This window comes from Mustelus asterias, chromosome 1, assembly GCF_964213995.1.
Source record: "Mustelus asterias chromosome 1, sMusAst1.hap1.1, whole genome shotgun sequence".
Taxonomy (NCBI): Eukaryota; Metazoa; Chordata; class Chondrichthyes; order Carcharhiniformes; family Triakidae; genus Mustelus; species Mustelus asterias.
The window spans coordinates 11,455,739-11,479,318 of record NC_135801.1 but is presented as its reverse complement, the minus strand read 5'-3'; the positions used below and the strand labels follow the sequence as shown (position 1 = coordinate 11,479,318).

General features: G+C 48.3%; 1 protein-coding gene across 2 annotated transcripts in view; it reads right to left on the bottom strand.

Moving 5' to 3' along the window:
- ppm1kb (protein phosphatase, Mg2+/Mn2+ dependent 1Kb) overlaps positions 1-13,095 on the bottom strand; it is a 35,634-nt gene extending 22,539 nt beyond the window's left edge. Inside the window, exons 1-3 of one of the 2 annotated variants that reach the window (XM_078209373.1) lie at positions 12,933-13,095; positions 6,652-7,203; positions 2,891-2,991 (exon numbers count right to left, since the gene is read on the bottom strand). In XM_078209373.1, the coding sequence (XP_078065499.1) occupies positions 2,891-2,991; positions 6,652-7,091 (541 nt within the window). In that variant the 5' untranslated portion in view covers positions 7,092-7,203; positions 12,933-13,095. Of the gene's footprint in view, positions 1-2,890; positions 2,992-6,651; positions 7,204-11,750; positions 11,771-12,932 lie in introns of those variants that run through there. The other variant, XM_078209382.1, reaches the window with a different exon arrangement.
- Positions 13,096-23,580: the final 10,485 nt, after the last annotated feature.

Here is a 23,580-nt window from a genome sequence, read left to right as displayed (position 1 = left end):
GAATAGCTCAGCTCTAACTCTCAGGTTATGTTCCTTGTTCTGGATCTCCCGTCCCCCAGCCCCCCAAAGGAAATAGTTCTTCTCTAACCATCCTACAAGTTTCCTTTGGTCATAAGCTATGTAATTGTATCACCCCATAATATATTCAGTGGGAACATGGAAGGTGAAAGTATGGGTCACCTTGAACATTTTATAAACCCAAACCTGCAGGCTGATAAACATCTGTACAATGCTGTTAAAAGATGTTCTGTCTTGGCCTGCAACTCTATTCCTCCTATGCACTCCCAAATGTCTGTATGGGTTTCCTCCGGATGCTCCGGTTTCCTCCCACTGTCAGAAAGACGTGCTGGTTAGGTGCATTGACCCCAACAGGCACCGGAGTGTAGAGACTAGGGGAATTTCACAGTAACTTCACTGCAGTGCTAATGTGAGCCTACTTGTGACTAATAAATAAACTGTACTTTGATGGTAAACTACTAAAACTATGGTTCTAATTTTGGCAAGGTAACATTTTGGGAAAATAATATGTTAAAGTCAGCAAAAAGCATGAAGTGAGAAGTGTTTCAAAATAATTTTCCTTTTCCTTCCACTTCACTGATTTTTCTCTTCTGAAACCTTTATTCTTTTCCCCATGAATTTCTCTCTCTGCTCCAGTACTTACTTTTTTTAAAAAACTTCTTTCCTTTTTTTTGCACCTCTCCCATGTGTTTATGAAAATCCAGAGGGAGCGATGATTTGGGTTTAAAGCTCAAGGCAGCAATCCTCCCTCCCACACACAGCACAGAGTTGCGTACAAGTAAGGAGTACTTTGTTAATCAAACATGCCCACAACCAAAAAAAACTGCTGACAGGAACAGCTGAGTCTCGACTGGGAATTTTAAAAAAACATGAACTCAATGACTTCCTGAAATTAAAGCAATATGAACTCGACATCCAAAAACGTACTACACTCCATTTACAGATGCATATTGGCATTCTTTCTAAATCAGCAACACACAAGTGAACCACATGCAAGTAAACGACACCATTAACGTCAAGTGCTCGACTCCTGAAAAATTTGCCAGCAACTCAAACACACGGAATCTAAAAAGTGTTCCTCTTTTAGCTCGAGCACACATGTCTGCCACTGCCTTTCACTGCTGACAATTCTAACCTCTTCTTCCAGTCAAGCTCTGCAATATTATTCACGCCAGAGTGGAAGAACAGTCCTGCTCAAAGAAAAAGAGGCTGTTATACATCAAGTGGGATGGAGCTGGTGCAAAGGATCCCTTTGTGTTGCTTCAACAAAGTACTTTACATCCAGTACTCAAATGCTCCAATTGTACTAGTGTAACATTTTCTTTCCTACGTTGGTCCCGCTCATTGCTTCTAAGGGGATGGTCAATTTCAACTTATGTTAGGCAGTTTGTACAGTCATCCTTGTGAAAACTGAACCAAGGATGACATGAGATTTTCAATCTCAGCTGACTCCAAAACTCACCGTCAGGGGTAGAGTCATAGAGGTTTACAGCATGGAAACAGACTCTTCGGCCCAACTTGTCCATGCCGCCCTTTTTTTTAAAAAACCCTTAAACTAATCACAATTGCCTGCATTTGGGCCATACCCTTCTTGTCCGTGTAAATAGAGTCGCAGAGGTTTACTTCGAGGGGTAGAATAACAGGTTTAATGAATTTTGCCACCTAGTCTCACTAATAGCAATATATAAAATAACAGTTACTCCTCAACTTGCACTGCATTTTTAATCAATGTTAAACTATGACATGACAAATTTAACTTCGATTCACTGAAGAATGCTTATTTGTTTATTTGGCCCTTTTTTGCTTTAACATTTTTCATGATCACTGGATTCATTTCCCCTTCTTCAAAGATTTTACAACAAAGAAAATCCTAAATTAGTGTTTCAGCAAAGGATTTCTTTTCAACTACATGGAACAAGGAGTGATTTGTGAATTATGTAAACACTACAGTCGTAATTTTCCAGGTGTTATACTGGAGTGCAGCCCTAAGCATCAATTTACAATTTTAGGGTGTGTACTGCCCTTAGGTCATCAGTATATCCAAAACAAATCAAGCTTCACGCAGCATGAGCTGATAAGCTCCCTTGGGCAAATAAAAGAGACTAGCACGTTTAGCAGAATCTAGCCATTAATGACCTAAAAGGGTCTTGAATAAAATTATTATACACTGAATTATGACCCTTTATTAATGTGACAAACATAGCAGCATGTTTCACAAAAATAAACTAACAAATTTATTTTATTTGTTTAAAACAGATCTTACAACTTGCAAAGAAAAAAGGCACATCCCATCACTGTGAAAGTGAACAGGAGATACGGTCTTGTACATATTTTTCAAATGAAACCTACTATAATTTTCCTAGCGACTAAAAGGCTTTGCCTTGAAAAAGGTGTTGCGTATTTCATGCATTTCTCTAATTCAACATTAAATATGCAATATTATTAGTTTATGGAACTAACTTGTTGTGTGACAATAAAAAGGCTGCATTTAATTCCACTAGGAACTAGCATTAAAGGACTTGGCTGTTAATGCAGAAACCGAAACACTAATGTGCTTAGCTGAAAGCAAAGAAGTTTAGAGTGCAGCATTTTATGACATTTAAATCCAGCAGCATAACTATTCAGTTTTGTTGGAAAGAATGCATTAATGCTATTCAAATTCAGTTGCAGAATCTTTTTTCCATACCAACATTACTTTGGCAATCAACTATAAAACTAGTGTACAATATTAACCCTGAAGTGTAATGTGATCAACTAGAAGATTTTGAAACATTAATTTAAATTACCCAAGTAATGCAAATATGTTTACGAATGCCCAAGCTAGAACTAGACATTTCAATGCTACAGGCAGGTTTTAAATAGAGATACCTACGATTTTCAGATAAATGGATATATCTTGCAAATTCCTTATCTGTTTCATAAAAGGCTTTGGTCAATACCACTTCGAGATCCTCTTCCTGGGAAAGGCATTGTCTGAATAGGAAGCAAAAATGAAATTATACGTAAATAATACTTCTGTGCACGAATGCCAATTATTAACCACTATTTTGAATCATTAACCTTTTAACTGTCACAATGAAGTAAAGTGTAAAATATCTGGTTTGTGAAATAAAGGGTTACACCGTTGAGTAGTAACAGTTAATTCAACAAAAAATATAGCCTATGTGGCATTTATGGTACATCATCCTAATTTTGATTTTAGTAAGTAGAGACTTTTGCAGCCTCAGAACATCCAAAAGTCCTTTATAAACAATTAAGTATGTTTGAGGTATAACACTGGGGTAACATTGGGCAAGACAGCGACCAGTTTGCACTCATGGTTCTACAAACAGCAATGTGATAATGATTTAGTGATGACTGGAGTTAATAGGAGGGAATGTTCCTGGGTCCATCTTGGAAATAATGCCATGGGATTATTTTCTTATATCCATCTGAAAAGGCAGACAAGAGCCTCAGTTTAACATCTCCTCTGAAAGACAATAATGCTTGACAATGCAACACTCCCTTACAACCACTCTGCTGTGTTAGGCTGAATTGTGTGCTCAAGATGCTGGAGTGACGCTTCAAAGTAATGGGTTGTTTAGCCTTTTTCATGATATTGCTGCTGATGGACGCTGGAGATGTCCAATTGTTGGCATCAGAATTAAATTAATCTCAGAAAAAGTGAACCTCATGCCACAGAAAGAGATCCTTAAATCCTTTTTGTGGGCAGCTTTCTTCAAAGTCAATTAGATACAAAAGATCCCTCCATTTGCATTAGAGAAGAGGTGGCCTCACTATATTATTTCCACTACTTACACTTCAAAAAGCCCTCACAGGTTGACCTGCAACTTTCCCCCATTGCTAGGTGAAGGATCTTGCAATATGCAAACCAGCTGCAGCGCTTGCTGACATAACGCCAGTAACTACAGTTAAAAAGTAATTCAGTGGCCGAGACGTGCTATGGGATTTTTTTTCGCATTCACAGAATGTGGGTAGCGCTGACTTGGTGAGCATTTATTGTCCATCTGTGATTGCCCTTGAGAAGGTGGTGCTGAGCCGGAGGAAGTGGATGCCCTTGAGAACATTAAAGTCGCAATAAGTTTAACTTGAGAAGGAACCTATCAGGTTAACAACTACTGCAGTAATATGCAAGAAAGAAAGTGCACTTAAGTTCTAAACGGATAGGATTATGTCTCCTTCTGAAATAAGTATAATAAAGTAGAATTCATCTATTTCACTATTAAGGAGCAGCATGATGGTTGACTCTCAAACGCCCTCTAAACAGGGGTAATTAGTGATGGGCAATAAATGCTGATCTTGCCAGTGAAACCCACCCCACCTCATGAGTGAATAAAGAAAGATACAAAGTGACTATGCATAGACATCCCTACAGTAGAGAAGGCCATTCGGCCCATCAAGCCTGCATTGACAAGAATCTCACCCAGACCCTATCCCCATAACCCCACGTATTTACCCTGCTCATCATCCTAACACTAAAGGGGCAATTTTGCAGTCAACCTAACAAGCACCAAGAGGAAAGCCGCACAGAGAAGGTGCAAAGACAGTGACCTAAGACCGGAATTGAACCTGGGTTCCTGGCACTGTGAAGCAGCAGTGCTAACCACTATGCCACCTACATCCTCATCCCAGATATATTTTAATGGTGTTTTTGAAACTATTACATGGGAAGTGGACATCACTGGCTATGTTGTCATTAACTGAGGCTTGCTAGGCCATTTAAGACTACAATTGAGAGTCAACCACATTACTATGGATCTGGAGTCACATGTAGGCCAGACCAAGGAAGGATGGAAGATTTTCTTCCTTAAAAACATGAGTGAACAGATAGGTGTTTACAACAATCGATTAAAGTTTCATGATCACTGTCACTCAGGCTAGCTTTTAATTCCAGATTTCATTAATTGAATTTAAATTCAATTTGAACTCTTGCCCCCGGAGCATTAGTCTGGGCCTCTGGATTACTAATCCAGCGACATTACCACTACACCACTGTCTCTTCCTGCACATCAGATTGGAGCCTTCCTAATTAAACTCAGCAGGTAACCACATTCTGTGCTGCATTACGTCTGGCTGAAACACAACCTTCAAATAATCCAAATAATAAATATATGTAACACAAAGTAACACACAGGGATGTAGGTCGCAAGGACAAAAGAAATATTTAAAACGGACACTATATAAAGCAAAACCAAACACCCTTCATTTGAATTATTCCATCTCAGCCACATAATTCCACTGGCTATGTGTCAGTGGAGACCAAAGCTGCAGAACAGCATGAAGTAATACAGTACTGCCAAGAAAAATCAAGCAAATGAGGGAAAGCAAGAAAATGTGAATATTTGATTAAGGAAGTTGGGGGAAAAAAGATGGCAAGAAAGCCAATTAAGTACTTTGAAGTGGTCACTGTTGTGATGTAAATGTGGCAGCCAATTTGAGCAAGCTCCCACCAACATGAGAAAATGACCAGGTATCTGTGATAAGGTTGTTGAAGGATTTATATTGGCGAGAACACAGGGAGAATGCACCTGTTTCAAAACATTGCCATGGGATCTTTCATATCCACCTGAGGGGCACAGGGAAATAACGCATCCATTTAATGTGTTCTAAGAGATGGCACCCTCTAAGGGTTCAGCATTCCCTCCGTACTGCCCTAGCGTCAGCCTTGATTGTGTGTGCAAGGCTCTGGGGTGGGACTCAAACCCATAACCTCCTGACTCAAAAGGTGTCCAATCAAGCTGAATGATTTGAGGCTTTGAAGAGGAGTCCCATGGACTTGAAACAGTAACTCCGGTTTCTGTCTCCGCAGATGCTGTCAGCACTTTCTATTTTTATTTACTGCGGACAGGGTCTGACTATCTGACTAAGGTTCTTGATGATTGAAATGGAACTTATTCCCCATGGTATTGCAGCCACCTTTATTGCAACACACAAAGGCTTTCGGGAAAAAGATGCTGGAGGAGGCCATTGTATCTATGGGAAATGGCGGTGCAGTGTGAATGTCAGAAACAGAGTCAGCCCCATAGAATGGTAACAACTAAAACATAATATTGAAGACAAGCGAGTGAAAGATTTCAAAAGATTACAATACAGCAGTATCGAGAAGGAAAGTCTACCATTGAGATTGGAAAAGACAAAGCCAGTGTGGACCACACAAGACTGGCAGAGGCTGAACAGAATCAGACTGGACAAAGAATGTCACACTCCACTCCACAAACTGACATGTTAAACAAACTAAATTAGTACCGATAAATCCACAGTAAGTGGCTTATACTGTATAGATCAGGGGAAGCGGGGGAGAGCTGCTACACAAACACCAGTGTACAGCCACAGCAAAGTGGTTGAATCTCAACTGCCCTCCAAGGGCAATTACAGATGGGCAATAAATGCTGGCCAGCCAGCGACGCCCATGTCCCACAAATGAATTTTTAAAAATCCTCTTTTAACTAAAGGTGTTTCCAAAGTCAAGCCATGTCATTTTTACTGCCGTAATATTCATTAATTTAAAACGGCTTGTGCATTATTGAGGTTTCAATTACAATGAAGCTATGGGTCAGTAAAGATACTTCTCATTACATTTTAGGATAACTCCAAGTTAATTATTTAAGCTAAAGTTTGCCACGAGATACGTACGCAATATGCTTTGCCATGTATTTATGGCAAAAGTCAGCTGCTGCTGTTCCACCATGTCCATCAAACACTGCAAAATACAGCACGTTGTCAGTCAGCATGCCAATACTGAAACGGTCCTCATTCTCTTTGCGTTGGCCTATTTGAGTGACGCATCCAACTTTACTCAGGCTGACATTAGGAATGGGTTTGCCATATTTAATGCTGGGTGGAAGGAGGATTGGTTCATCAATGCGGTTGTCCCAGATCCCAAAAGAATCCCAGGATGTCACGGGACCACCACCGTCCACGTCAAATCGCGAAGACCTCTGATCGCTGGTACTGCTCTGGCAAAGGAGAACCACACGCTTTTCGTCCTGCAGCAGCTTGAAGGTCAACAGTGCCCTTCTTCTCACGTGAACACCACCAAATCTACACAAGGTGATTAGTGCAGCTGTTGACATAACTCAATGCTCCGAGAGATCACCCAGGAACGAAGCTTTGAGTTGGAAAAAAATAAAGATTTCCTTCGACGCAGATGACAAATTTCATATATCAGAAGAATCCAGCAGTTTGCTGCAAGAATAATGATAATAAGGTTAAAACCATCAGAAGTCATATACTTGCTGAACAGACAGATACAACAAGAGTTCATCACTTAGCCACTGGAAGTCTATGGGTAGCAGGAAAAACTTGAGCACCCCTTCCTTTGAAGTGGGTGCCTGATACTGACACAGAGGGAGGAAAAGCCCAGAAACTGTGCAATTCCCAAGTACCACCATGACTAAGCTGGATGAGTCTAAAGGTTCCCCCACAATATAATCTACGTAAAAAGCCTGGACACAATAAACATTTTCCACAAGTGAACTAAATTAAGATGGAAAGTGTGTGATTGTGGATGAATGGCAAACATGAGATCCCAGTTACACCCGAGAGAAGGGGGTGAGGGGGAGAAAGGATATTGTACCCAAGAAAAGAAGATGGAGGGGGGGTAGTGGAAGGCAGCAGGGGTGAGGGAAGGACGCGGTGCCCAAGAGAAGGGGGAGGGGAGGGAGCTGCGCCCAGCAGGAGGGGGAGGGAGCTGTGCCCAGTGGGAGGGAGCTGCGCCCACTTTGGGGGGAAAGGGGGGGGAAGGAAGAGAGGAAGCTGCGCCCAAGGGAGGGGGGGATGCTGCGGCCGAGGGAGGGAGGGGGGAATGCTGCGGCCGAGGGAGGGAGGGGGGAATGCTGCGGCCGAGGGAGGGAGGGAGGGAGGGAGGGAGGGAGGGGGGAATGCTGCGGCCGAGGGAGGGAGGGAGGGAGGGAGGGAGGGAGGGAGGGGGGAATGCTGCGGCCGAGGGAGGGAGGGAGGGAGGGAGGGAGGGAGGGAGGGAGGGAGGGGGGAATGCTGCGGCCGAGGGAGGGAGGGAGGGAGGGAGGGAGGGGGGAATGCTGCGGCCGAGGGAGGGAGGGAGGGAGGGAGGGAGGGGGGAATGCTGCGGCCGAGGGAGGGAGGGAGGGGGGAATGCTGCGGCCGAGGGAGGGAGGGAGGGAGGGAGGGGGGAATGCTGCGGCCGAGGGAGGGAGGGAGGGAGGGAGGGGGGAATGCTGCGGCCGAGGGAGGGAGGGAGGGGGGAATGCTGCGGCCGAGGGAGGGAGGGAGGGAGGGGGGAATGCTGCGGCCGAGGGAGGGAGGGAGGGGGGAATGCTGCGGCCGAGGGAGGGAGGGAGGGAGGGGGGAATGCTGCGGCCGAGGGAGGGAGGGAGGGAGGGGGGAATGCTGCGGCCGAGGGAGGGAGGGAGGGAGGGGGGAATGCTGCGGCCGAGGGAGGGAGGGAGGGAGGGGGGAATGCTGCGGCGGAGGGAGGGAGGGAGGGGGGAATGCTGCGGCCGAGGGAGGGAGGGAGGGGGGAATGCTGCGGCCGAGGGAGGGAGGGGGGAATGCTGCGGCCGAGGGAGGGAGGGAGGGAGGGAGGGAGGGAGGGAGGGGGGGGGGAATGCTGCGGCCGAGGGAGGGAGGGAGGGGGGAATGCTGCGGCCGAGGGAGGGAGGGAGGGAGGGAGGGAGGGGGGAATGCTGCGGCCGAGGGAGGGAGGGAGGGGGGAATGCTGCGGCCGAGGGAGGGGGGAATGCTGCGGCCGAGGGAGGGAGGGGGGAATGCTGCGGCCGAGGGAGGGAGGGAGGGAGGGGGAATGCTGCGGCCGAGGGAGGGAGGGAGGGGGAATGCTGCGGCCGAGGGAGGGAGGGAGGGGGAATGCTGCGGCCGAGGGAGGGAGGGAGGGAGGGAGGGAGGGAGGGAGGGGGGAATGCTGCGGCCGAGGGAGGGAGGGAGGGAGGGGGGAATGCTGCGGCGGAGGGAGGGAGGGGGGAATGCTGCGGCGGAGGGAGGGAGGGGGGAATGCTGCGGCGGAGGGAGGGAGGGGGGAATGCTGCGGCGGAGGGAGGGAGGGGGGAATGCTGCGGCCGAGGGAGGGAGGGAGGGAGGGAGGGGGGAATGCTGCGGCCGAGGGGAGGGAGGGAGGGAGGGGGGAATGCTGCAGCCGAGGGAGGGAGGGAGGGAGGGAGGGGGGAATGCTGCGGCCGAGGGAGGGAGGGAGGGGGGAATGCTGCGGCCGAGGGAGGGAGGGGGGAATGCTGCGGCCGAGGGAGGGAGGGAGGGAGTGGGGAATGCTGCGGCCGAGGGAGGGAGGGAGGGGGGAATGCTGCGGCCGAGGGAGGGAGGGAGGGGGGAATGCTGCGGCCGAGGGAGGGAGGGAGGGAGGGAGGGAGGGAGGGAGGAATGCTGCGGCCGAGGGAGGGAGGGGGGAATGCTGCGGCCGAGGGAGGGAGGGGGGAATGCTGCGGCCGAGGGAGGGAGGGGGGAATGCTGCGGCCGAGGGAGGGAGGGGGGAATGCTGCGGCCGAGGGAGGGAGGGGGGAATGCTGCGGCCGAGGGAGGGAGGGAGGGAGGGGGGAATGCTGCGGCCGAGGGAGGGAGGGAGGGAGGGAGGGGGGAATGCTGCGGCCGAGGGAGGGAGGGAGGGAGGGAGGGAGGGAGGGAGGGAGGGGGGAATGCTGCGCCCGAGGGAGGGGGGAATGCTGCGCCCGAGGGAGGGGGGAATGCTGCGCCCGAGGGAGGGGGGAATGCTGCGCCCGAGGGAGGGGGGAATGCTGCGCCCGAGGGAGGGGGGAATGCTGCGCCCGAGGGAGGGGGGAATGCTGCGCCCGAGGGAGGGGGGAATGCTGCGCCCGAGGGAGGGGGGAATGCTGCGCCCGAGGGAGGGGGGAATGCTGCGCCCGAGGGAGGGGGGAATGCTGCGCCCGAGGGAGGGGGGAATGCTGCGCCCGAGGGAGGGGGGAATGCTGCGCCCGAGGGAGGGGGGAATGCTGCGCCCGAGGGAGGGGGGAATGCTGCGCCCGAGGGAGGGGGGAATGCTGCGCCCGAGGGAGGGGGGAATGCTGCGCCCGAGGGAGGGGGGAATGCTGCGCCCGAGGGAGGGGGGAATGCTGCGCCCGAGGGAGGGGGGAATGCTGCGCCCGAGGGAGGGGGGAATGCTGCGCCCGAGGGAGGGGGGAATGCTGCGCCCGAGGGAGGGGGGAATGCTGCGCCCGAGGGAGGGGGGAATGCTGCGCCCGAGGGAGGGGGGGGGGGAATGCTGCGCCCGAGGGAGGGGGGGGGGGAATGCTGCGCCCGAGGGAGGGGGGGGGGGAATGCTGCGCCCGAGGGAGGGGGGGGGGGAATGCTGCGCCCGAGGGAGGGGGGGGGGGAATGCTGCGCCCGAGGGAGGGGGGGGGGGAATGCTGCGCCCGAGGGAGGAGGGGGGGGAATGCTGCGCCCGAGGGAGGGGGGGGGGGGAATGCTGCGCCCGAGGGAGGGGGGGGGGGGAATGCTGCGCCCGAGGGAGGGGGGGGTGTGCTGCGCCCGAGGGAGGGGGGGGGGGTGTGCTGCGCCCGAGGGAGGGGGGGGGGGTGCTGCACCCGAGGGAGGGGGGTGGATGCTGCGTCCGAGGGAGGGGGGGTGCTGCGCCCGAGGGAGGGGGGGGGGGGAGGGGTTGCTGCGCCCAAGGGAGGGGGGGAAGGGGGGGGGTGCTGCACCCCAGGGAAGGGGGGGGGGCGTGCTGCACCCCAGGGAAGGGGGGGGGGGCTGCACCCCAGGGAAGGGGGGGGGGGGTGCTGCACCCCAGGGAAGGGGGGGGGGGGGTGCTGCACCCCAGGGAAGGGGGGGGGGGGGTGCTGCACCCCAGGGAAGGGGGGGGGGGGGTGCTGCACCCCAGGGAAGGGGGGGGGGGGTGCAGCACCCCAGGGAAGGGGGGGGGGTGCTGCACCCCAGGGAAGGGGGGGGGGGTGCTGCACCCCAGGGAAGGGGGGGGGGGTGCTGCACCCCAGGGAAGGGGGGGGGGGGGTGCACCCCAGGGAAGGGGGGGGGGGGGTGCTGCACCCCAGGGAAGGGGGGGGGGGGGTGCTGCACCCCAGGGAAGGGGGGGGGGGGTGCAGCACCCCAGGGAAGGGGGGGGGGTGCTGCACCCCAGGGAAGGGGGGGGGGGTGCTGCACCCCAGGGAAGGGGGGGGGGGGTGCTGCACCCCAGGGAAGGGGGGGGGGGTGCTGCACCCCAGGGAAGGGGGGGGGGGGTGCACCCCAGGGAAGGGGGGGGGTGCTGCACCCCAGGTAAGGGGGGGGGGGTGCTGCACCCCAGGTAAGGGGGGGGGGGTGCTGCACCCCAGGGAAGGGGGGGGGTGCTGCACCCCAGGGAAGGGGGGGGGTGCTGCACCCCAGGGAAGGGGGGGGGTGCTGCACCCCAGGGAAGGGGGGTGGGTGCTGCACCCCAGGGAAGGGGGGGGGTGCTGCACCCCAGGGAAGGGGGGCGGGGGTGCTGCACCCCAGGGAAGGGGGGCGGGGGTGCTGCACCCCAGGGAAGGGGGGGGGGTGCTGCACCCCAGGGAAGGGGGGGGGGGTGCTGCGCCCAAGGGGGGGGAACGAAAGAAGATGTTGCACAGTGTGGGGATTTAACGTGGGAATCTCTCTCTGCCCCGCCCCCCCAAACAAATATATCACACCCTCCCCTGTCCTCCGACTGATCCCCTCTCCCAACCCCTTCCTCCCCGGGGGGCTCTCAGTGCCGCCTCATCCCCGCCCCGGGGCTCGGTCTCAGCTCCGCGCCTCCTCACCCACTCTCAGCCGGCGACCGTTTGCTGCCCCTCCCCCCTGGGGCTCGCGCCTGGGCGGGGCTCAGACTGCAGTGCAGGGGGAGGGGCGGGGCCGGCTGACTGACAGCTATTGCTGACCAATTGCACCGCCCAACATCCTCCCCCCCCCCCCGTTCCGCCTCAAGCAGCGAGCCAATCAACAGCCGCAAAGGATGGGAGAGGGGGCGCGAGCGGGTCTGGCTGATTGACAGGCGCTGCTGACCAATCACAGCGCCGGCCGCTGCTGCCGGACAGCCAATCCACAGCCGCGGGAGGGGCGGGCTGAGGGAGGAGGGCAGCTCGCGCAGGCGGCCACAGACCACACCACACACACATCATAAACATTTAAAAAATATTTATCAATAACAGCCTGAATAAATGAAAGGGGACCCAACCAAATTATTATAACGTTTTTGATCTATTTTGAGAGAAGATTAATGAGGGCGGCTGTTGATTGGCAGCCAGAGGAGCCAATGGGCGGGTTGGCGGGCCGGGCCGGCCGTTTTATCAATGGGGAGGCCGGGGGGCCGCAGTTGCCCCGGGAGACGGGCTCTGTGTAGCAATCTGCACTCAGAGGTGTATCCGCTTGGGCGCTGCACATTGCAGAAGGCTTACAACCCACCCTGGTGCAAAGCAATATCTCAACTGATAAACCACCACTTCGGGATAAAATTTAACACCGGCGGTAATTGTCCCGAATGCAGCCAAAAATAAATAAATAACTCAGGATATTTCACAGTGACACAATGCACCCTGATTTATACAAAATCCCCAAGTAACTCTGCTTTCTCTCTCCCTGCTGAGTTTTTTTCCAGTAATTTTCTGTTTTTTTAAATTCACCCCAGTTCACATTTTAGTGGTTTTTTTTTACAGAAAGTGCCCCCACTTTCCACTCGCTCAGAAAAAAAATTAACATCACGCCCTTTCCCGACTCACAAAACCATATTCGCACGGTTGCAATAACAGCCAAGAGAGAATCAAGCCTGAATCAAGCCTCAATTGTCCCCCCCTTCACTATATAATGACAGCAAAATGCTAATATAGATCAGAATAAGTCACACTCGACCCCAAACGTCAACTCTCTCACTCACAACAGACCTGCTGAGGTTCCCCCACCTCCCCCCAACACATTTTGTTCTCGTTCGTTTTAAATGTTAAACTCACCTTTTGGCTGGCCAAAATATGCTTGTTTTGCCCCCTCTCTCTCTTTATTCCATAGAGGATAATTCGTACTGAAGGATGAAGAGAAATGTCATGCCCCAGCTGTGATAGTGTTACTTGTGTTGTGATCGCATGAGTCATGCAGCGTTCCTCCCCGTCCTTTTCTGTGTGTGTGTGTGTGAATGGGGCGTTGTAGCCAAACTCTCAATCCAATTTGTCAATTTACCGACCAATAACATCCTCATGCTTCGCTGCCTGCACTGCATCATGAAGCCTCCATAGCAAAAAGGGTAACCTTCAGATGAGATCTTGTAGGTCAAAACCTGCAAAATGCAAATACAAAGTTTATTTATTAGTGTCACAAGTAGGCTTACATCAACATTGCGATTAAGTTACTGTGAAAATCCCCGAGTCGCCACACTCCGGCACCTGCTCGGGTACACTGAGGGAGAATTTAGCATGGCCAATGCAATTAACCGGCACGTCTTTCGGATTTATGGGAGGAAACCGGAGCAGCCAAAGGAACCCCACACAGACATGGGGAGAACATGCAGACTCCACACAGACTGTGACCCAAACCAGGGTCCCTGGCACTGTGAGGCAGCAGCGCTAACCACTGTGCCACCGTGGTGCCACCATTCTGCCCCAATACAAACCCTCTTTTGAACCGGTCTTAAGTACAGAAAGCTAAGGGAAAATTACTGCGGATGCTGGAATCTGAAACAAGAACAGAAAATGCTAGGAAAACTCAGCAGCTCTGAGAGCATCTATGGAGAGAGAGTAGTGCCAACTTTTTCAGCCTGGATGGCTCTTAGTCAGATGAAGGGTCATCCAGACTTGAATCGTTGGCTCTGTTCTTTAGCCACAAATGCTGTCAGACAAGTACAGAAAGTGCTGGAAAGGCTCAGCTCGTCAGCCAGGTTCTGTGGTGAGAGAAACAAGAGAAACCGTTTTGGATCCAGCGTGACTTTATTTCTCTCTGAATACCTGCTGAGCTCTTTCAGCACTTTCCCTGTTTTTATTTCACATCTCCGACGGCCGCAGTCTTCTGCCTTTAAAATGAAGATCCTGATGACCTTTCAGGCCTGAAACGTGAACTAAAGTTTATTTATTAGTGTCACAAGTAGGCTTACATTAACACTGCAATGAAGTTACTGTAAAAATCCCCTAGTCGCCACACTCCGCGCCTGTTCGGGTACACTGAGGGAGAATTTAGCACGGCCAATGCACCTAACCAGCAGGCCTTTCAGACTGTGGGAGGAAACCGGAGCACTCGGAGGAAACCCACGCAGACATGGGGAGAATGTGCAGACTCCGCACAGACAATTACCCAAGCCAGGAATCGAACCCGGGCCCCCGGCGCTGTGAGGCAGCAGTGCTAACCACTGTGCCACCCTGTTTCACTATTTCCAGCATTTTCTGTTTTTATTTCAGATTTCCAGCATCCGCAGTACTTTATTTTTGTATTGACGCCTTATTTTCACAAAGGATGGGATTATTATTACAAAATGCATGGTCCCCGGTATTGTGTCAAAGTGGTGGACACCATTGAACCTCTGGCTTTAGTTTCAATGCTTTGTTTATGGGTTGTTTATTGGTTTATTGGAAATGGAGAATAAAAGTAGTTTGACTTGTCAGACCGGTTGGAAGTGAAGGAACTTATAGTAAGGGCACCGGGGTGAAAAGCACAATTGGCAACCTTACAAAGAGGCTGCCGAATGAATTGATGGAAATATAGAAATCACAGAAACCTTACAGTGCAGAAGGCGACCATTCGGTCCATCTACCACAATCCCACCCAGGCCCAATCCCCATTACCCATACATTTACCTGATAATTCCTGTAACCTGCACATCCCGGAGCGGCACGGTGGCACAATGGTTAGCACTGCTGCCTCACAGCGCCAGGGACCTGGGTTCAATTCCTGACTTGGGTCACTGTCTGTGTAGAGTCTGCACATTCTCCCTGTGTCAGTGTGGGTTTCCTCCGGGTGCTCCAGTTTCCTCCCACATTCTGAAAGGCGTGGTGGTTAGGTACATTGGCCATGCTAAATTCTCCCTCAGTGTACCCGAACAGGCGCCGGAATGTGGCGACTAGGGGATTTTCACAGTAACTTCATTACGGTGTTCATATAAGTCTACTCGTGACACTAATAAATAAACTTTAAACTTAAACTTATATTCCCAATGAGTTGCGTCTGCGTGGGTTTACTCCAGGTGCTCCAGTTTCCTCCCACAGTCTGAAAGATGTGCTGATTAGGTGCATTGGCCGTGCTAAATTCTCCCTCAGTGTACCTGAACAGGCGCCGGAGTGTGGCAATTAGGGGATTTTCACAGTAACTTCATTGCAGTGTTAATGTAAGCCTCACTTGTGACTAATAAATAAACTATGAATAATAAACATGAAGGGGCAATTTAGCTAGGCCAATCAACCTAACTTGCACACCTTTGTTTTGTTTTGTTTTTGAGTGACCAATTTCAAATCATGCAAAGCATGTGAATCACTCACCTTTTGATACAGATGGTGTCTAACCAGAGTGAAAGGTTTAATGCACCAATAGACCCTTTCCTCAATCCAAACTTGAAGTGTGGCTCCAAGCAAAGTCTAAAAATCCACAAGCTAAATAGCATTGCCAAGCTCTCACCACCACCTTTGACAATGTGGTAGCCTTTAATGCGTTTCTTTTTCTTTTTTCCCTCAACCAACATCGATTGACAAAACTAAAGGAGTATTCTAACTGATGCAGGATCTGGGAGGAAATGCCAAAGAAGTTTAACTGTACTTGGAGATCACCATAGAAAGCATTGTTTCCAGTTATATCACAGCTTGGTATGGCTCCTGCTCTGCCCAAGACCGCAAGAAACCACAAAGAGTTGTGAATGTAGCCCAATCCATCACGCAAAGCAACCTCCAATCCATTCACTCTGTCTACACTTCCCACTGCCTCAGCAAAGCAGCCAGCATAATTAGGGACCTCATGCACCCAGGACATTCTCTCTTCCACCTTCTTCCTTCGGGAAAAAGATACAAAAGTCTGAGGTCACGTACCAGGCGACTCAAGAACAGCTTCTTCCCTGCTGCTGTGAGACTTTTGAATGGACTTACCTTGCACTAAGTTGATCTTTCTCTACACCCTAGCTATGGCTGTAACACTATATTCTGCGCTCTCTCGTTTCCTTCTCTATGAATGGTATGTTTTGTCTGCACAACGTGCAAGAAACAATACTTTTCACTGTATGTTAATACATGTGACAATAATGAATCAAATCAAATCAGATCAAATCAAAATGTACCCTACTCCAAATACATTTTGGAAGTCATGATCCAAATATAAGTAATGCAATGCAAAGTCCAGAGATTACTTTTCTTCTCTGCACTTTTATTGCAGGAAACCTATGGGGCACATCACAATGGCAAAGTTGCACCCTGAAGGAGTTTTGCTGTGACAGCCAGCACACTACTTTTGCACAGAGATGGAGGTGGAATGTTCACAGGAGAATGTTGAGGTGCTCAGTTAATTTAACAGCACCTTCACCAGTCTTGTCTGCTTCCTGCCTACAGCCAGACCATGACTACACGACAAAGTTAAAAACGCAACCGGGTGTCCTACAGCAACCATTAAACCTACAGTTTAGAGAGTTTGCCCTGTTTCTTCTTGTCCGATGATGCCTTAGTTTTATTGAAACGCAGAGCCTTTAGATATTTGGGAGATTCTACTGAGTATTCCTCACCTCAGTCTTAAAAGGCATGAGCTAGTGGCCAATGGAAATGTATGTCTACCTTACAGTAATAAAATTGAAGGAAAGTGTTCTGCTTTCATAATATAGTGAGAATCATAGAAAGAAGCCAATTGGCCCATTGAATCTGCACCGATCACAATCCCACCCAGGCCCTATCCTCACAACCCCACTTATTTACCCTGCTAACCCCCTGACACTAAGGGGCAATTTAGCATGGCCAATCAACCTAACCAGCAAAATAAAAACAAATTACTGTGGATGCTGGCATCTGAAATCAAAAGAGAAAATGCTGGAAAATCTCAGCAGGTCTGGCAGCATCTGTAAGGAGAGAAAAGAGCTGACGTTTCGAAACCCTTTGTCAAAGCTCGCCCAGCACATCTTTTGGATTGTGGGAGAAAATTGGAGCACCCAGAGGAAACCCATGCAAACAGGGGAGAATGTGCAAACTCCACACAGTCACCCAGGCCGGGAATCGAACCCGGGTCCCTGGGGCTGTGAGGCAGCAGTGCTAACCACTGTGCCACTGTGCCACCCCCATACCTGGTGGGATGATTCATAATTAAGGATGGGATCGGGTAAGCAGTGTGACTAAGTGCATATTTCACATCATTGTGATAAAGCGGTGGACAATATTGAATCTTTCGATTCTGAAGTTGTTGCACAATGTTGGTGTTCAAATTGGCAGACTACTTATTACCAATGAGTGAGTCAATATACTTAGTGCCACTATGTTAAATACAAATCTTGTGAGCCGTGAGTTATACGACAGAATGTTCTCCAAGATTTCAAATGATTAACCTGCCCTATTGGCATGCTGAAATACAGGATTTCCATGACTCTGCTAATGTAAACATAGTGGAAATACTTCCTTAAATTACGTTATGAAAACAGTAGTGGAAACAGGTGAGCATGCAAACTCTTTCTACGCACTTTATAATGTTGCAAATGTAAAGCGATTGGAAAATTTATTACCTCATCGAAAGAACAGTTTAGAGGATTTCCTGGAGTGTTTATTTGCTTTTTCTTGGGAGCATCCAATGTACAAATTGTCTATTGTTTGCCTGGAAGAGACTTTGTGACATTCTGAAGCAGTTACATAAATAAATACATCTATCTCTCTCTCTCCCTCTCGTTGCCAGATGATTAAATGTGCTAATAGCAGAGTAAACATGGTACCTTATCACATCTCCGATAACTGTGATCTGCTGTAAATGATTTGCTTTTGAGTGTGTTGATTTATGTAGACAGGTTTTTTTTTTGTATTCACAGGAACTGGGCATTACTGAGCAAACCCATCCCTAATTATCCCTGGGGGTGGTGAGCTTTCTTGACAATTGAGGGGCATGCCAAGCCATTTCAGAGGGCAACAGTCATCAGCATACAGGCCAGACCAGGTAAGGACAGCAGATTTCCTTCCCTAAAACACATGAGTGAACTAGATGGACATACGTAACAATCTGGCAGTTGCATGGTCACCATTATTGATGATAGCATTTTTATCTAATTCAAAGGATAGAATCACAGAAATGTTAAGGCACAGAAGAGGCCATTTGGCCTGTCATATCCATGTGAGCCCATTGTGAGAGCAACTCTGGTAATCCCGCTCCCTACCCTTTCCTCATAGCCCTGCAAAATATTATTTCCGCTTCAGTACTTACCTAATAGGGGAAGAGGGTGGCATTGTGTCACTAACCCAGTAACCCAGAGCCCCGGTTAGTATGACATGAATTCAAATCCCACCACCGCAGCACCTGGTGAAACTTGAATTCAACTAATTAAAAGAAAATCTGGCATAGAAAGTTAGCGTCAGTAATGGTGACCATAAAACTATAATCAATTGTTGTAAAAATAAACCCACCTGGTTCACCAATGTCCTTTAGGGAAGGAAATCTGCCATCTTTATCTGGTCTGGCCTACAAGACCCCCAGTGTTGTGATTAACTCTTAACTGCCCTCTGAAATGGCATGGAGTTCTGGAGTAATTAGGGATAGATAAAAAATACTGACCTTGTCATATGATGCCATATCCTAAGAAAGAATAAGGGAAACATTTGCTTTTGAAATCTCTGATTGAGTCTGGCTCCACCACAATCCCAATGATTAGGTCCTAATCAGTCGTTGTGTTGAAAAATCTTCCATCATTCCACTGTTGTTTTTTTTTTTAGCCAATTGCTTTAAATCAGTTCTCAATCCTTCTGCCAACAGTTGCGGTGGCACAGTGGTTAGCACTGTTGATTCACAGCGCCAGAGACCCTGGTTCGATTCCTGGATTGGGTCACTGTCTGTGCGGACATGTTCTCCCCATGTCTGTGTGGGTTTCCTCCGGGTGCTCTGGTTTCCTCCCACAGTCTGAAAGACATGCTGGTTAGGTGCATTGGCCATGCTAAATTCTCCTTCAGTGTACCCAAACAGGTGCCCGAGTGTGGCGACTAGGGGATTTTCACAGTAACTTCATTGCAGTGTTAATGTAAGCTTATTTGTGACACTAATAAATTAACTTTAAAAAAGTTTCTCTCTATCTACTCTGTGTACCCTCTTAATTTTGAACACTTCCATCAAATCTCCTTTCAACCCTCTTTCTCTCAAGAAAACGGTCTCAGCTTTGCAAAGCTATCCAGGCAACTGAGGTCTCTCATTCCTGGAACCATTCTTAATTAATCTTTTCTGCGCCTTCTCTGAAGCCTTCACATCCTTCTTAAAGTGAGGTTCCCAGAATTGGACACAACACTCTAGATGAGGGTAAAGCATTGTTTTATAAAGGTTCACCATAACGTTCTTGTTGAAGTAACCACATTTAAAATCCTTAGTTGCAATGGTGGGATTTGAGCATGAGCTTCTGAATCATTAATTTCAGCCTCTCAATTACTAATCCCATAAAATGACCACCATGTTACCATTTGCCTCATTCATAGTTGTTCTCTGTTCAGTAGATCTGAGTCTTGTGTGGCTAGAAGAATAAGAGGGAATCTCATAGAAACTTATAAAATTCTAACAGGGTTAGACAGGGTAGATTCAGAAAGAATGTTCCCAATGGTGGGGGAGTCCAGAACTCGGGGTCATAATTTGAGGTTAAGAGGTAAACCTTTTAGGACTGAGGTGAGGAGAAATTTCTTCACCCAGAGAGTGGTGAATGTGTGGAATTCACTCCCACAGAATGTAGTTGACACCAGAACGTTGTGTGATTTCAAGAATAAATTAGATATAGATCCTGGGGCTAAAGGGATCAAGGGATATAGGGGAAAGGCGGGATCAGGATATTGAATTCGATGATCAGCCATGATCAAAATGAATGTTGGAGCTTGTTCAAAGGGCTAAATGGCCTACTCCTGCTTCTATTTTCTATGTTCCTATGAACATTGAGTGTTTAATAATAACATAAAATTATGCACATATATACAGGGTATAGCCCAATCTATAAGCCAACTCCATGCTTGCTTCTACACAGGTCTCGGTCCAGTCCTCAACTCTCTCTAGTCTTACGTCACATGTCTCTTTATATCACACTGTGGTCCCAGCCCCGCGTTAACCCTTGCTTTGCCAGATATCTGTAAACGACAATAACTAAAGTTCGGTGATGAGCTAAATATATTTGTTGCTCTGTATCATTGGTTGATGGGGAACACGAATCAGGGCACTAGGAGCATTTACTCCTGCACATTTAAATGGTGCTATGCGAACATATTATTCGAGTTGATTAAAAATCTTTCTAGGTCAGACAGTACCTTGCTGCTGTGTCGGGATAGATTATGGAAATAATGATAAAGTTGCTGTCAATGGACATCAGTTGGAGGGGGGTTGGGGGTTGTTCTTTGGATTTACAAAGATTTACTTTCCTACATGTTCAGCTATGGCATTTGTAAAACATCACAGATGATTAAGTCTGGATTTGAACTGAGATTTTGGAGCCCAGGATAAAATTCCCATCAAGGTGAATAGTACCACCATTGTGTCAGCCAATGCCTTGGAGGTGAGGGAGGTGGAGGTAGCCCAGTTTTAATTCAGTGTCTGTGAACTCAAGAACAAAACTACAGCAAACAGAATCTCCCGACAAAAGCAGGATTATTTCTGCAACACAATGAAGTGAATGGAGGGCGGTTACAATAATATGAATTAGGCATGTAAAATCAATCCCAGATACTTACCCCAGGTATGATTGACAGGTGATTTAACCAATCATCTTCATTCCAGACTGAATTTGTGGTGTCATGTTGAATGTCACCCTCCCTTGCTCATGCAGTGTCCATGGCTGGACTCTCAACTCAGTTATTTACTGTATGCTTTGCCCAGGCTGGCTCATATTCCAGCCTTAGGACATGATCCAAAATCTTGTATTGGAGTTGGTCAGTCACGTTTCCAGCCCCTGTGACATACCGTCTCTCATTGATATCATCAGGTCGGGTAGCTGAGATGTTTGGAGATTTGTTCATTCTCCCCGAAGCCTCGACTTCAACTCTTGTGTGTTCCTGACAAAGTCTCTCAATGTGTTTGTGCCTTCCTGAATAAACCCTCTCCAGTTTCGGGGCACGGTGACATAAGGGTGACACAGTGGCACAGTGGACTGCTGCCTCACATCATCAGGGCCCCAGGTTCAATTCTGGCCTTGGGTGACCAGCTGTGTAGAGTTTGCACATTCTCCGTGTCTGCGTGGGTTTCCTCTGAGTGCTCCGGTTTCCTCCCATGGTTCAAAAATGTGCGGCTTAGGTGGATTGGCCATGCTAAATTGCCACTTAGTGTCCAAAAATGTGCGGGTTAGGTGGATTGGCCATGGTAAGTGTGTAGGTCACAAGGATAGGGCAGGAGAGAGGGCCTAGGGTAAGATACTCTATCAGAGAGTCGGTGCACTGTAGGGATTCTATGACTTTGGTCGGTCACAAGCCAAGTAGTCTCATGAGTCAGTGGGATGTTTGATCTCTTCACTCATGCTTTTGCGGACATCCCTAAAGCGTTTTGATTAACCTCCACACAGACATGGCATCTTCGTCAATCTCTCTTTAGCTCCGACCTATCCCTGACCTTCTATTCTGCTTCACCTCCTTCACCCACTTCTCGAACAATATAATCCATCACATTTCTCCCGCTTCAACTCGGAAGAAGTCACACAGACTTGAAACATTAACTCCAACATCCGTAGTATTTTGTTTTTATTTTGAGTTTTCCAGGTGTTCAGTGAAAGGCCCACGTGGCCTTTCTGCAGTGCATTGCAACATCCCAGTTACAACATCCTGGCTGAAACCTGATTAGAAAGTTCATTGCCTCCAAGTTAAACGTGAGGTACGGACTTTGCTCAGCAGACAAATTTGGCAATTGTGGTTCAGATCAAGACAGGTGAGGAAGTCCATTTGGCCCATCGTCAACAGGAACTGACTGACCTCACTCACAGAATCTAAATTATCTATCAAGTAATTGCAGAGTCCTCACTTCCAGAGTCCCAAGCAGAAGTTCACCCAAGTATTATTTGTTCTTTTTTGTGAATGAAGTCTTAACAGGAAATAACTTAACAATAAAAATCAATTATAGTTATACTTTTTTAACTATATCAACTATAGTTAAGAAAGCCCACCAACATCACTACTTTCTCAGAAGACTAAAGAAATTTGGCATGTCAGCTATGACTCTTAGCAACTTTTACAGATGCACCATAGAAAACATTCTTTCTGGTTGTATCACAGCTTGGTATGGCTCCTGCTCTGCCCAAGACCGCAAGGAACTACAAAAGGACGTGAATGTAGTCCAATCCATCACGCAAACCAGCCTCCCATCCACACTTCCCATTGCCTCGGCAAAGCAGCCAGCATAATTAAGGACCCCACGCACCCCGGACATTCTCTCTCCCACCTTCTTCCTTCGGAAAAATATACAAAAGTCTGAAGTCACGTACCAACCGACTCAAGAACAGCTTCTTCCCTGCTGCTGTCAGACTTTTGAATGGACCTACCTTGCATTAAGTTGGTTTTCCTTTACACCCTAGCTATGACTGTAACACTACATTCTGCACTCTCTCATTTCCTTCTCTATGAATGGTATGCTTTGTCTGTATAGCATGCAAGAAACAATACTTTTCACTGTATGTTAATACATGGGACAACAATAAATCAAATCAATTAATCAGTTATTTTAATGAATCATAATATTGCAAAAAAGTTATGAATAACTGGTACACTAATTTATACATCATAAGAGACATTAAATGTAATAATGCAGCATTTTGTTTTTTAATATAACATTGATAAGGAGGAAGGCTTTGATCTGAATGAGTTTGCAGCAACAAGAAGAGTTAGCGTACAATTGACAAATGAACTTTGACATAGATGGCCAAGAGGTATTGGATTTTGGTGAGAAAAATAAGAAGCTTGCTGTTTTAGCCATGGTAAATGTGCAGGGTTACGGGGATAGAGCGGATGAAAGGGCCTAGGTAAGATACTCTGTCAGAGAGTCGGTGCAGACTCGATGGGCCAAATGGCCTCCTTCTGCACTGTAGGAATTCTATGATTCATAGAGGTTTTACCCAGGTTACAAGTAACTTGAGATAGGTGGTGAAAGGGTTAATTATCACACAAGTTTAAAAATCACAGAAGCTGCTATGAGAAATAAAAGGTTTTTATAAAAATTTTCATGGATAAGCATCAAGGCCATTAGTCTGAGAGAATTCATTAAATCAGAAATCTAGAACTGGAAAATAGGATTGATCATAGAATGCAGAAGGAGGCCATTTGGCCCATCAAGGCTGCACCGACCACAATCCCACCCAGGTCCTATTCCCATAACTCCATGCATTTACCCTAGCTCATCCCCCTGACACTAAGGGGTAATTTAGCTTGGCCAAACAACATAACTTGCATATCTTTGGACTGTGGGAGGAAACCGGAGCACCTGAAGGAAACCCACGCAGACACGGGGAGAATGTGCAAACTC